Source organism: Vombatus ursinus, unplaced genomic scaffold (genome assembly GCF_900497805.2).
Source record: "Vombatus ursinus unplaced genomic scaffold, bare-nosed wombat genome assembly UNPS02014770.1, whole genome shotgun sequence".
NCBI classification, from domain to species: Eukaryota; Metazoa; Chordata; class Mammalia; order Diprotodontia; family Vombatidae; genus Vombatus; species Vombatus ursinus.
Window position 1 is genome coordinate 32,659,303 of NW_020954548.1, and position 10,832 is coordinate 32,670,134.

The 10,832-nt window shown below is 47.8% G+C and overlaps 2 protein-coding genes across 3 annotated transcripts in view; one reads left to right on the forward strand and one right to left on the reverse strand.

The window, feature by feature from the left end:
* The first annotated feature begins 848 nt into the window (after positions 1–848).
* On the forward strand, positions 849–4,345 carry CDIPT (CDP-diacylglycerol--inositol 3-phosphatidyltransferase). Its single transcript, XM_027863298.1, has 6 exons — positions 849–1,019; positions 1,301–1,435; positions 2,386–2,539; positions 2,838–2,919; positions 3,196–3,277; positions 3,498–4,345. The coding sequence occupies exons 1-6, from the start codon at positions 977–979 to the stop codon at positions 3,641–3,643; spliced, it is 642 nt and encodes a 213-aa protein (XP_027719099.1). The 5' UTR covers positions 849–976; the 3' UTR covers positions 3,644–4,345.
* A 2,904-nt stretch (positions 4,346–7,249) lies between these two features.
* MVP (major vault protein) overlaps positions 7,250–10,832 on the reverse strand; it is a 37,668-nt gene continuing 34,085 nt past the window's right edge. For both annotated transcript variants that reach the window (XM_027863097.1, XM_027863098.1), the window contains exons 13-15: positions 8,683–8,809; positions 8,023–8,211; positions 7,250–7,519 (exon numbers count right to left, since the gene is read on the reverse strand). In XM_027863097.1, coding sequence (XP_027718898.1) covers positions 7,367–7,519; positions 8,023–8,211; positions 8,683–8,809 — 469 coding nt within the window. In that variant the 3' untranslated portion in view covers positions 7,250–7,366. The remainder of the gene's footprint in view (positions 7,520–8,022; positions 8,212–8,682; positions 8,810–10,832) is intronic.

The window sequence follows — 10,832 nt, forward strand, 5'->3', positions numbered from 1 at the left end:
ATTTATCCCTGTAATGAGCTTTGATATTGGAAGAATAGTATCCTTCCAGCGCCAGGGGGCGATCTCTAGAGTCAGCTCCCTCTAGTCTTAAGCTTCTTCCTGACCCTCTAGCTGCCACCTCGATGCCCAAGAGTAGCTGAGACCAAAAGAGGATGAAAAGGTTGGGAGGAGTCGGGGTTGGAGGAAAGGAATGATTCAGGACTGAACCAAATGCACCGTCCGGTAGGGGTTTTGGAGGGTCGTTTTGGTGGAATATGTCTTCTCTTACTCCTCTCTAAGAAAATATGCTCACACAAAATTAAAATTAGTTCCTAGTCTTCTTATCTAACTTTTGGTACCTTTTTCCGTTCTGAGTTTACGGCTTGTTCCTAACTCTCTGTGCGCGAACCCCCCCTCCCCACTCTCAACTTGGTACAAACCGGTGGAGAGAGGCGGAGGGAAGAAAAGGAAAAGGAAGCGGGCCGTTCTTAAAGGGATCGAAGCCATTTTTTTGGACTTCAATTTTGCGTCAGCACGGGCTGAAGAGCCGATTTCCGGGACACGGGGGGCCTTCCCCCCGCACAGCTGGTGTTGTGACGACTGGAAGAAGGGTGGAGAGAAAGGACCTTGAACCCTTCCCGGGGCCCCGAGCAAGCAGCCTAGGGAGACCTGCACCCCTGCAGGAGGAAGGCGGGCGAAGCGCCGGCGGCTACACACCTGGACCGGCCGATGCCTGGGACGGCGGGGGGGGCTTGCACATCTGGGTCTCGCCCGGGACTGGGGCAGCGGGGTCCACTGCGACCCCGGAGCTGCTGATGCGCCGGGGCGGAGGGAGGGGCTGCGCAGCTGCGGCGCCGGGACGTCCCGGGGGGCGGAGGAGAGGGGCCGAGCGACAGCCGGGAGCACGGTAGCCGGGGGTCAGGCTTGCTCAGCTGGCTAGGTGGGGGACTGCTCCCCATTCCCCTTGCGAGAGGCCGGCTATCCACGCCCCGCCGAGATGCCGGAAGAAAACATCTTTCTGTTTGTGCCCAATCTCATCGGTGAGTCCGTCGGGCACGGACCCCGGGTCCCGGGGAGGGCGAGGGCGGAGCCTGGCCGGGGAAGGGGATTCCTTTGGTCTCCCAGGCTTGGGTTCTGGCGCCAGCTCAGCCCCGAACTCGATGCGTGACCTTGGGCAAGTGGGTTCCCATATCCGGTCCTCAGTTTCCCCTCGTGTCTTTGCGAGGTTTGACCGGGCTCCACTTCCAGTGAGCCTTTTTTTTTTTCCTCTGTTACTCACATTTGTTCCAGGGCTCTGAACCCTTTGTTCCCTTATCCTCAGGCTATGCCCGGATCCTCTTCGCCCTCATTTCCTTCTACTTCATGCCCAGCTGTCCATTAACAGCCTCCTCCTTCTACTTGCTAAGTGGGCTCTTGGATGCCTTCGACGGACATGCGGCAAGGACCCTGAATCAAGGTGACTGCTTGCCCAGCCTTCATTTCTCCTAGTGACCAAGAGTCCAGCAGTTACCCCCCTTTCCAGGTTCCCCACTTCCCCCATCCCTCAGAGGCCTCCATTTCCTCCCTCCCCAGAATCAGGACTTTGGTTTGGGAAGGGCTGTGCTTTTGAATGGGGTGACACCATGTCTACCGAGGACAGAACCAGAGGGAACAGTCTGTTACTACTAACCTCAGGAAGAGCTCCCTGGTTGTTAGATTGTAAAACATAGAACTGAGAGAGCAAGGTAGGTTTGGGGCATTTCTTTCTCTGGGGATCCCTCCTGTGGCTTCATTGTTTAAAGATAGCTGTTCCTGGAGCCAGGAGGAGGAATGAGATAACTTTTGGAGGGTTGTAGGTATCTTTAGCTCAGTGTCTTTTTCAAGGTTTTGGATTTTGTATTATTTGTCTTAGGTTCAGGGCATTTTTCCACCTCTGGCTTTGATGACTGATTGTGTTTACCTTGGTTTTACCTCATACTTTTGACTTGGTTTAGGACATAGTTGAGAGATAGTACCTAGACTATCTAGTCTAATGTCCTTATTTACATATGACATTGAGGCTCAAAAGAGTGACTTTCCAAAGGTCATACAGATAAGTAACAGAGCTGGGTTTCAAACCTAGAACCTGGCTTGAAATCCAGGGCTCTTTTCATTCCCACATGATGGAATACCTTCTACCCACCCATTATGACTTCTAATCTTGACCCTCTCCTCTTGGATCAGTATCTCAGTTGGCAGGCTATTTCTGACTTAGAGTCTTCTGTGGGCCCAGGAAGGAATGAACACCTTTGAGTTCTCAGTTCCTGCACATCTGTGGGTTTGTAGCAATGCTGGGCATGCTGACTCCAACCAAACTTCAGGTGCTGTTCCATTCCCTTCCATCATTTTCATCCTCAACTGCTGGCTCTCTTCTTTCCCCCCAATTAGGGACACGGTTTGGGGCGATGCTGGACATGCTAACTGATCGATGTTCTACCATGTGTCTGCTGGTAAACCTAGCTCTGCTCTACCCTCGGGCCACCCTACTCTTCCAGCTCAGCATGAGTCTAGATGTTGCCAGCCATTGGCTGCACCTACACAGGTTACAACCATCACTCCTTGTGGGCTGAGAAATTGTAGTCTTGGGTGTGGCCCATTATTGGCTGATCCTGCAGTAGTTACTTCCAGAAAGGCGCTAGTGCTCACTTGTGATGAGGCTGGTAGAAAGAGGAAACCCTAGAGATACTTAGCTGGCTTTTCTTGCTTGGAGGCAAGAGGGAGTAGTGGGCTAGTGGCCGTTGTTATCCAGAGAAATGTGGGTGGTAGTTTGGGGAGGTGGGGCAGGGTCAGAAGTTGAGTAGTAGAGGTAACACTTGATGTTCCCACGACTTCCCTTTCAGCTCAGTGGTCCGGGGCAGTGAGAGCCACAAAACCATTGACCTAACAGGGAATCTTGTCCTTCGACTTTACTATACTTCACGGGTGAGTCCCAATCCAGGTCATACCCCTAGTCTCCATTCTCAGTGTCCAGACAGCCTGCCTTGCTACCATGTATCGATTTCCTTTCTTTGGAGTCTTAACTGGTTTTGGAACAAATATGAGTGAGTGAGTGAGTGAATTAGTGAGAGTGTGTGTGTGTGAGTGAGTGTGAGAGAGAGAGAGAGAGAGTGTGTGTGTGAGAGTGTCAGAGAGGGAGAGAGAAAGATTATGTGAGCTCACTGTTCAAGTTAGAAACATGGTTTTGCCTTCTTCTTGCAGCCAGTGCTGTTCATTATGTGTGCTGGGAATGAATTTTTCTACTGTCTGCTTTACTTGCTCAGTTTCTCAGAAGGACCCTCAGGTATGAACCCAGAGGTGATGCTACATGGGGGCCAGGAGGAAGGTCTGAGGATGAGATATGGGGAGTGGGAGCTGGGGGGAGATACTTTTTTTGTGAGGCAGATTGGATTTGATTAGATACTGAATTCACTTTTTGATCCCATTTTCTTTACTCCTTCCTTCTTTCCTTCCTCTTTTATCAATCCCCTCTCTGTCCTGGCCTTTTTCCTGTCTTCTTGCAGTGGGTTCAGTGGGTCTGTTCCGAGTGGGACTCTGGATCTCTGCCCCTATTGCTCTTCTCAAGTCCCTCATCAGTGCCATCCACTTGGTCACTGCTGCACGCAACATGGCTGCCCTGGATGCTGCTGACCGCGCCAAGAAGGAATAGTCCTGATGTCTTTTCTGCTTCCAACAAACTTCCAGTCCCATTCCTCTCCACGATGCCCTGCACCCTAACACCCATGGTGCTGGTGTGCCCTCCCCCAGTGAGGTCAGCTTTTTATATAGTATAAGGCAAGTCCTCCACAGTGCTGTTACCCCCTTACCCCCCCCCCCCCGCAATGCTGTCAGAACCTCTTCAAGGATGTCACTGTTCTTTGTTTCCACTCCCATGTGATGTCACTTCCCTGAGATGAGGGTAGCACCTAGACATCAGATGAGGGCTCTCTGTGGGGGCAATGATGGAAGTCCCAGCCACAGGAGATGAGGCCATAGGCTCCATGACTTGGGGATGGCCATAGCTCAAGGGTGGCCAAGCTCCTTGGGAGCAGGTGTGGAGACACGGGTGTGTTCTTGCACTGAGCCAGGCCAGAGAGCTGCTGTTTTCCAGCCCCAGGAGACAGTGTGATCCATGCGAGTTAGCATGGTACTGCTGTATTTGAGGGAGATGGTGTGGGGGCTGGCTCTCCACAAGGGGCCAAACTCCTCTCATCCTGGCCTGGATATGTCTCGAATTGGAGGAGTCTTTGCCCTGGGGACTTTACCCAGGAGGGAAGGAGGCCGTCTGGATCCTTCCCTGCTGTACTGTGTCTCATGATGTGTAATCTGGCCCTGAGGCCTTGATGATAAAAGAGGAAACTTCACAATCAGAGCTCAGGCTCCTGTCTTCACTCCCTGAACTGTTTTCTTATGGTGGGGATGGGATGAATCACTTAAGCTTAGAAACAAAGAACGCTCACTTCCCCTGTAACTTCCTTTTACTGAAACAGTGAAATGCTTGTCTCCTGTACCGCCTCCCCCTCCGCCTTACCTGTGGAAGGCTCTTTCCCTGTCAAAATACTCTGAGAAGTCTTTTATGATTCCTTCCAGCCCCCTGGGACCCTCCCTCTTACTCTAGCAATTATTGCCCATGGTTCTAGGTACTTTTAATACTCTGATATTGTTGGCTGTCTCCTTGTGGCTATATCTCCCCTGTGGGACTGTGAGCTCCTGGGGGGCATCGCCTTGAACCTCTAGAAGGTCTGTGCTAGTAGAAGACCCCCTCAGGAAGTAGAGCCATTCACTGATCAAAGAATCCTAGCTTTGGGACCTTGGAGGCCTTCTAGTTCAACCCCCTCATTTTACAGATGAAGGTGAGGCCCCAGAGGGTTGAAGAGAGTGAGATTTGAACCCAAGGCTTCTAACTCCAGAGCCACTGACTGCTCTTTTGGTTCAAATCTGTTTACTACAGAGTCAGGAGACCTAGCCATGTGTGTATGGGCAAGTCACTTCACTTATCTTCTTTGCTTATTTCCCCATCAGGAAAATGTCAATAATTGTACTTCTTAAGGGAGGGGAGATGGGAAGACTGGAATGGGGTGGGGCCAGATAGGATGTGCAGTTAGCTCAAGCGTTTGTAGCCATAGGTGGCACTAACAAACCATCTCGACTGTCAGGCCTGTAACACACAACAGAGTAGGATTGCCTCGACGTGAATTCAAAGCCACGTAGTTAGGCACAGAGATCGTGTACTGTTGGCTGCAGCCAGGGGAAGAGAAAGGATAGGGAGAGCTGGGAGGTTTGGAGGTAGGTGTGAATTAACAGCTTGTGTGCATGCAGGAGGTAAGAAACTCTGGATGAAGAGTTGGGTTCTGTCATTACTTGAGAGAGGGGCCTAATTTTACTTATCTGGGGGTAGGGGGGTGGGGGTTGGATTACATGGCATCCACAGCCCCTTCCAGCTCTAAATCATAATTCTCTGAATCCCTCCTCTTCCACCTCCCACCTGTCTGACCTTGGACAATTAATTGAGCCTCCCTGGGCCTCCATTTCTTCACTTGCAAATTGAGGGCTTTGAGCTAAATGGTCCCTGCAGCCCTTTGCAGCTCCTAGCCTTCAGTTACCCTAGGCACCTACCAAAGGTTAGGCTTAAAACCCAGACAAGTGGGCTAAAGCTGTGATTGTGTCCCGAAGCTGGGAGAAGCAAGCTGTGAAGGAGAAAGGCGGGGGAGAAGGCTTAGAATGGAGAATTCTTCAGGGAAGGCGAACCAGGAAAGGCACTGGAATTGTCTTTTTTGGGGGGAGGGGAGGTGGTGAGGCAATTGGGGTTAAGTGACTCACCCAGGGTCACACAGCTAGTAAATGTCAAGTGTCTGGGGCTGGATTTGAAATTCAAGAATTCCTGACTCCAGGGCCTGTGTTCTATCCACTGCATATCAACTCTAGCCACCTAGCTACCCCTGGAATTGTGTCATTTTAAAAAACAAAAACAAAAATAGCTTCAAAAATGCTATGTGGGTGCCAGGCTGACCTAACTAGTATCAGGTAAATAGACACAAGGCATCTGTGGGCAGGATAGATGGCACTCTTCCCGTCCCATCTGGCAGAGGCTTTTAGCTAGAGGCCCGACTAAGTCAGGACCAACCTGCTAAACCCAGAAGGCAATCAGAAGCATGTCTGACATACTGCTGTCTTCACTATCTCAAAACTTGGAGTCCTGGGGAAGAAATTTGCTTCCCCTGGATCACAAAAGAGATCCAGAATTTTATTTTAGGATTGGTTAGGAGTAGAGTTGTCAACTATCCAGTCCAGCGTCTTCATTTTTATCCCCTAAAATGTCTTTCTCTCCAGCAAAGGATGGATTTAAATTTTTAAAAATATATAAATTTTATCAATAATAACCAATTGGAGGAGGTCTTCAACCTGAAAGAAACCACCATCACAGAAAGTCTGGCTTAGCACCATTGCTCTGACCTGTGAAGCCTTTTTGTACTACACATTAGAAATATAAAATCCTACTCACTACTAAAAATACCCACTTTCAACATGTGTTGAAAGAACTGTGGGATTTAGTTTGCAAAGCTTGTTTTTCCTGGTGTCTTCTTTATTGTGAAAAGAACATGTTACAGAGGAATAGAAATGGTCCCTCCCAGGCCCCCATCTCATACTCTGGTTAGTTCTTTGGCTAAGAAAAGAGTTATCAGAGACCTGGCCCCTCCTTCAGGGCTACATGCATTATTCTGCTTTTCCAGCACCTTCATCATCAGCAACAGACTGCAGTAATTTTTTAGAAATGCAAAAATCAAGGTATATGGAGTGAGACCCTCCAAAGCAGGTGGTCTTCTGGTTTCAATTAGTTGTCTTTGAGTGTGGTGTACCCTTTTCTACCTTTCTTTTTTTAAATTTCCTTTTCTGCCTTTTACCCTGCCTTAGGTGAGGAGGGGACACCCAGTGTACTGGGGAAAGGAGCCACACTCTCGTCCATGCTCAACTGGGTCAATCCCCACCTTTTACATAGGAGGAAATCAGTTCAGAGGGGAAAGGGACTTGTCCAGGATCATACAAACGCAAATCCAGGTCTTTTGATACCAAGTCTAGTGTTTTTGTATTATACTTTGCTGCTTCTTTGACCCCACAAATGGAGAAAAGTAAGCTAGGCCCACCTTCAAGTAGCCCACCCAGGTTAAAGGAGAAAGTCTGAAGAATTCCTATGGTCCTTTCCTGGATTACAGGCATCTTGTCCTTTTTCAAAACCCCCTTAAATCCCCATGAATGAGAAAAGCTGAGAGACAAACGCTTAAATGAAACAGGGTTTATTTTTCAGTGAAAAACTAAGGCAGAGGAATCTAGCCCTCTCCTTGGACTTCAGGGAGAACAGTAGTCTAACTCTCCAGTGGAGCTGGGGGAGAAGTCCCTATTTCCCTGTGTCTTTCTTCCTCTCTGGCTCGGTAGGAAACCCAGGTGCCCCAAGGCCCAGAAGCCCCGTGGCTGTGCTGAAGAGATTGATGGGAGTGGAACCATCTGTAATCAGGGTTGATTTCAGTCCAAGCCCTTGCAGCAGTTTCACCTATGATAGAGAAGGAAACAAACATTATAGGATGATAAAACGTTAAAGCTAGAAGGAACCTGGGAAATAATTCCTTTACATAGATCTTGAAGTGTTCCAACGTGTTTTCCTCAGTACCTCCCTGAAGAGCACCTCAGGCTAAGTGGAGTTAATTAACTATCCGAGGGTCACATGGCAGGGACTTTGTATACACGTGTTCTGATTCACTTTCTACTACACAAGTATCAGGGAACACTAAAGCTGAAAGGGACCTTAGGAACATCTTACAAAGAGGTCCAAAGTCCTCCTAGAACCCCAAACTCTTCCAGCCAGATCAATGGCAATTTTTTTGCCCTCCTCACCCAAGACACATAGCCTCTGACCCTCAGGAAGATATCTTTCCGCAGCTGGGACAGAAGAATGTTCTTGGTGTTGCTGAGACCTCCCTCTACAATAGATCTCCCTGTTCTTGACCAACCCTAAGCTGGATCAGCCTCCTCCCTCATTTCTCCCGGCCTGCTTACCTGTAGTTCAGACCCAGCCAGGGCAAGGTCCCGGATGGTGCCGGAGCCCAGGGCCTCTGTCATCTCCTTGAATTTTTTAACCTCTACTTCCGCAAGTTTCTCCGCCTTGTTCAGTTCCAGCTCCATCTGGGCCTTGGCATAGGTGAGCTCCTGTTCCCTGGCTTTTTGCACTCGAAGTAACTCGGCTTCCTGAGGAGAGAAAATGCAATCAGCCCCCCAGGCCATAAGGGACAACAAGGATGACCACTGTAATCTATCGTGCTTTGCCTTGTGGCTGGCACTGCTGAAGAGGTAGACACATCCCAGACCTCAAGGATGGATAAAAACACACGTGAAGCAAATACAGAACGGAGATAAAAGAACAGGCATGAATGAATGCTAAATGGTACAGCACAAATACACCTGCCCCAGAAATGCAAAAAAGAGGGCCGATCTCTAGGGGTTAGCGTGTCCAGAAAGGTTTTATGCAGAGGATAGGAATTTAGCTGAGCCTTGAAAGATAAGCAGGGAGCGCCATTCCACAGTGCTCTCATTAGCATGAGCCAGGGTACCAAAAGTGGGAATGAGTTTGAAGGATATTCAGGTTCCCTTCTCTTCTGCTTTGGCTCAAACCAGGGAACCTTTTCTTCAGAACACCCGTTAAAGGTGCTTCCCACTCACCGTTTCTATGGCTAAAGCCTCCGCTTTCAGTTTGGCCTGGAGTATGGCTCCTTCTCCCTCAATCCGAGCGGCCTCCGCCCGAGATTCCGCCTCTGCCTTAGCAGCCCCAGTGCTTTCCACAGCAGTGCTTGGGAAGGAAAAGTTGTATGAGATCCATGAAAAGAAACATCTTCCCATCCCTACCTGACACTTCCTCCCCCTTCTTTCCATAATTCAATTCGTCACTTATTAATAAGTGCTAGGGGATATAACACACAGAAGCAAACAAGAACAGTAGCTTAGGGTTCAATAAACCCAAAGACCCTGCTACTGAGATGAGAGCTCACTGTCTGGCAAAAATGGTTGGGAAAACTGGGTAGCATTTGCATCATTTCATGTGGATAATGGCTATCATATTGCTTGCCTTCTCAATGAGTAGAGGAGGGACTGGAGGAAGGGAGAGAATTCAGAACTCAAAATTTAAAAAAAAAATGCTAAAAACAAATACCATTTTTCAAAAAGAAAAAAAAAACACCAAAAAAAAAAAAAAAAAGAAAAGAAAAAGAAAACTGGACAGCAGACTGGGTTTAGATCAACACCTCACACCTTAAAACCAAGATAAGCTCCAAATGGATGACTGGCCTAGGTAAGAGGTCACATCATAAACAAATTACAGGAATAAAGAAGACGTTACCTTTCAGATCTATGGAATAGGGGAAGAGTTTGTGACCAAGTAAAGGAATGGACAGGATGACAGAAGATAAAATGGACAATTTTGATTACATAAAATTAAAAGGGTTTTTGAACAAATCCAATATAGTTTATTAGATAAGAAGGAAACAGTTAACTGGAGGAAAAATCTTTGCAGCAACTTTCTTTGAAAAAGGTCTTATTTCCAAGCTATAAGCCATTGATTTAAATTTATAAGAATAAAAGTCAATCCTCAATTGATAAAAGGTAAAAGGCTATGAACAAGTAAGTAGTCCTCAAGGGAAGAATCCAAGCTATTGATAGCCATATAAAAAATCTCCAGATCACTAATAATTAAAGAAATGCAAATTAAAGCAACTCCTCAGATTGACAAAACTGACAAAAAGAGATAAAAAACAAGTATTGGAGGGACTGTGGGAAAACAGGCACATTGATATCCTGTTAGTAGAGCTGTGAAGGGCACAGCCATTCTGGGAATCAATTTGGGGAGGGTAGAACCAACATGTCAGAACAGCAGGAAGAAGGACAGTATGCTCCCTCTTCCTCCATCTCTTCCAAAAAGATCTAGAAAAAGCACCAGACCAAAGCCTGATGGTGAAATCCAAGAAAAAAAAATCACAGTGAATCACTGTTCTAGTCTAGGTCGGCATAGGGAAACAGACAAAAAAGGTCTGTGGACATAGAGGAAGGGGTCTGATCAGGATAGTATCATTGGGAGCACTGCAGCACAGGGAGAAGATGTGTATCTGGGATCCACACCAGAGTACTACAGGGTTTGGGAACAGGTGTCAACTGGCAGCTTTGTTACTACCCAATTCTGGGTCATAGATCCAGGGCAGACTGAGGAGAGTACCTATGCCTCACTTTCTCCTCCAGAGCCATCTGGGTTCAATGACCAGATATCAATCAGGATGACTGGAGATGGCCCAGGATGTAGTGGGAGACCTTATCCCTTTTAAGCTAAAGGAGTAGTTGGAGGCCCAAGGTTGTACACCAACAAGTTTAGAAGCAAGTAGCACCTGTGTGGTTCAGACCCCAGAAAGCAAAGCAGGGCCTCAATGCCAACATCTATCCCAGCCTGAAGCCTGCAGAATAACCAGGGCAGAAAGCCTGGACCAAAGCGGAACCTGCAGTTCTGTTACTCTTAACCAACAGAGCTTCCCAGTGGCTGATAAGAGCTGAGTCCATCAGCCGTCTACGTCAGGAGCTTGCAGAGCTCAAACCAGGACGGGGCAGCGATCAGTTCTGGGAGTACTGAAAACTCGTGGATCCCCAGTTTGACTTTTTCCTTGAGAGCCTGGAGTAACACAACACTCAATATATCCCAAGAAAGTCCACTTCTCTCTTGAAGTGAACAGAGCTCAGCCCTAACATCAGATCTGAAGGGAGTTGGCTGGAAGAATAAGCAAAAAAAAAAAAAAAAAAAAAAAAAAAAAAAAAAAAAAAAAAATAAAAAAAAA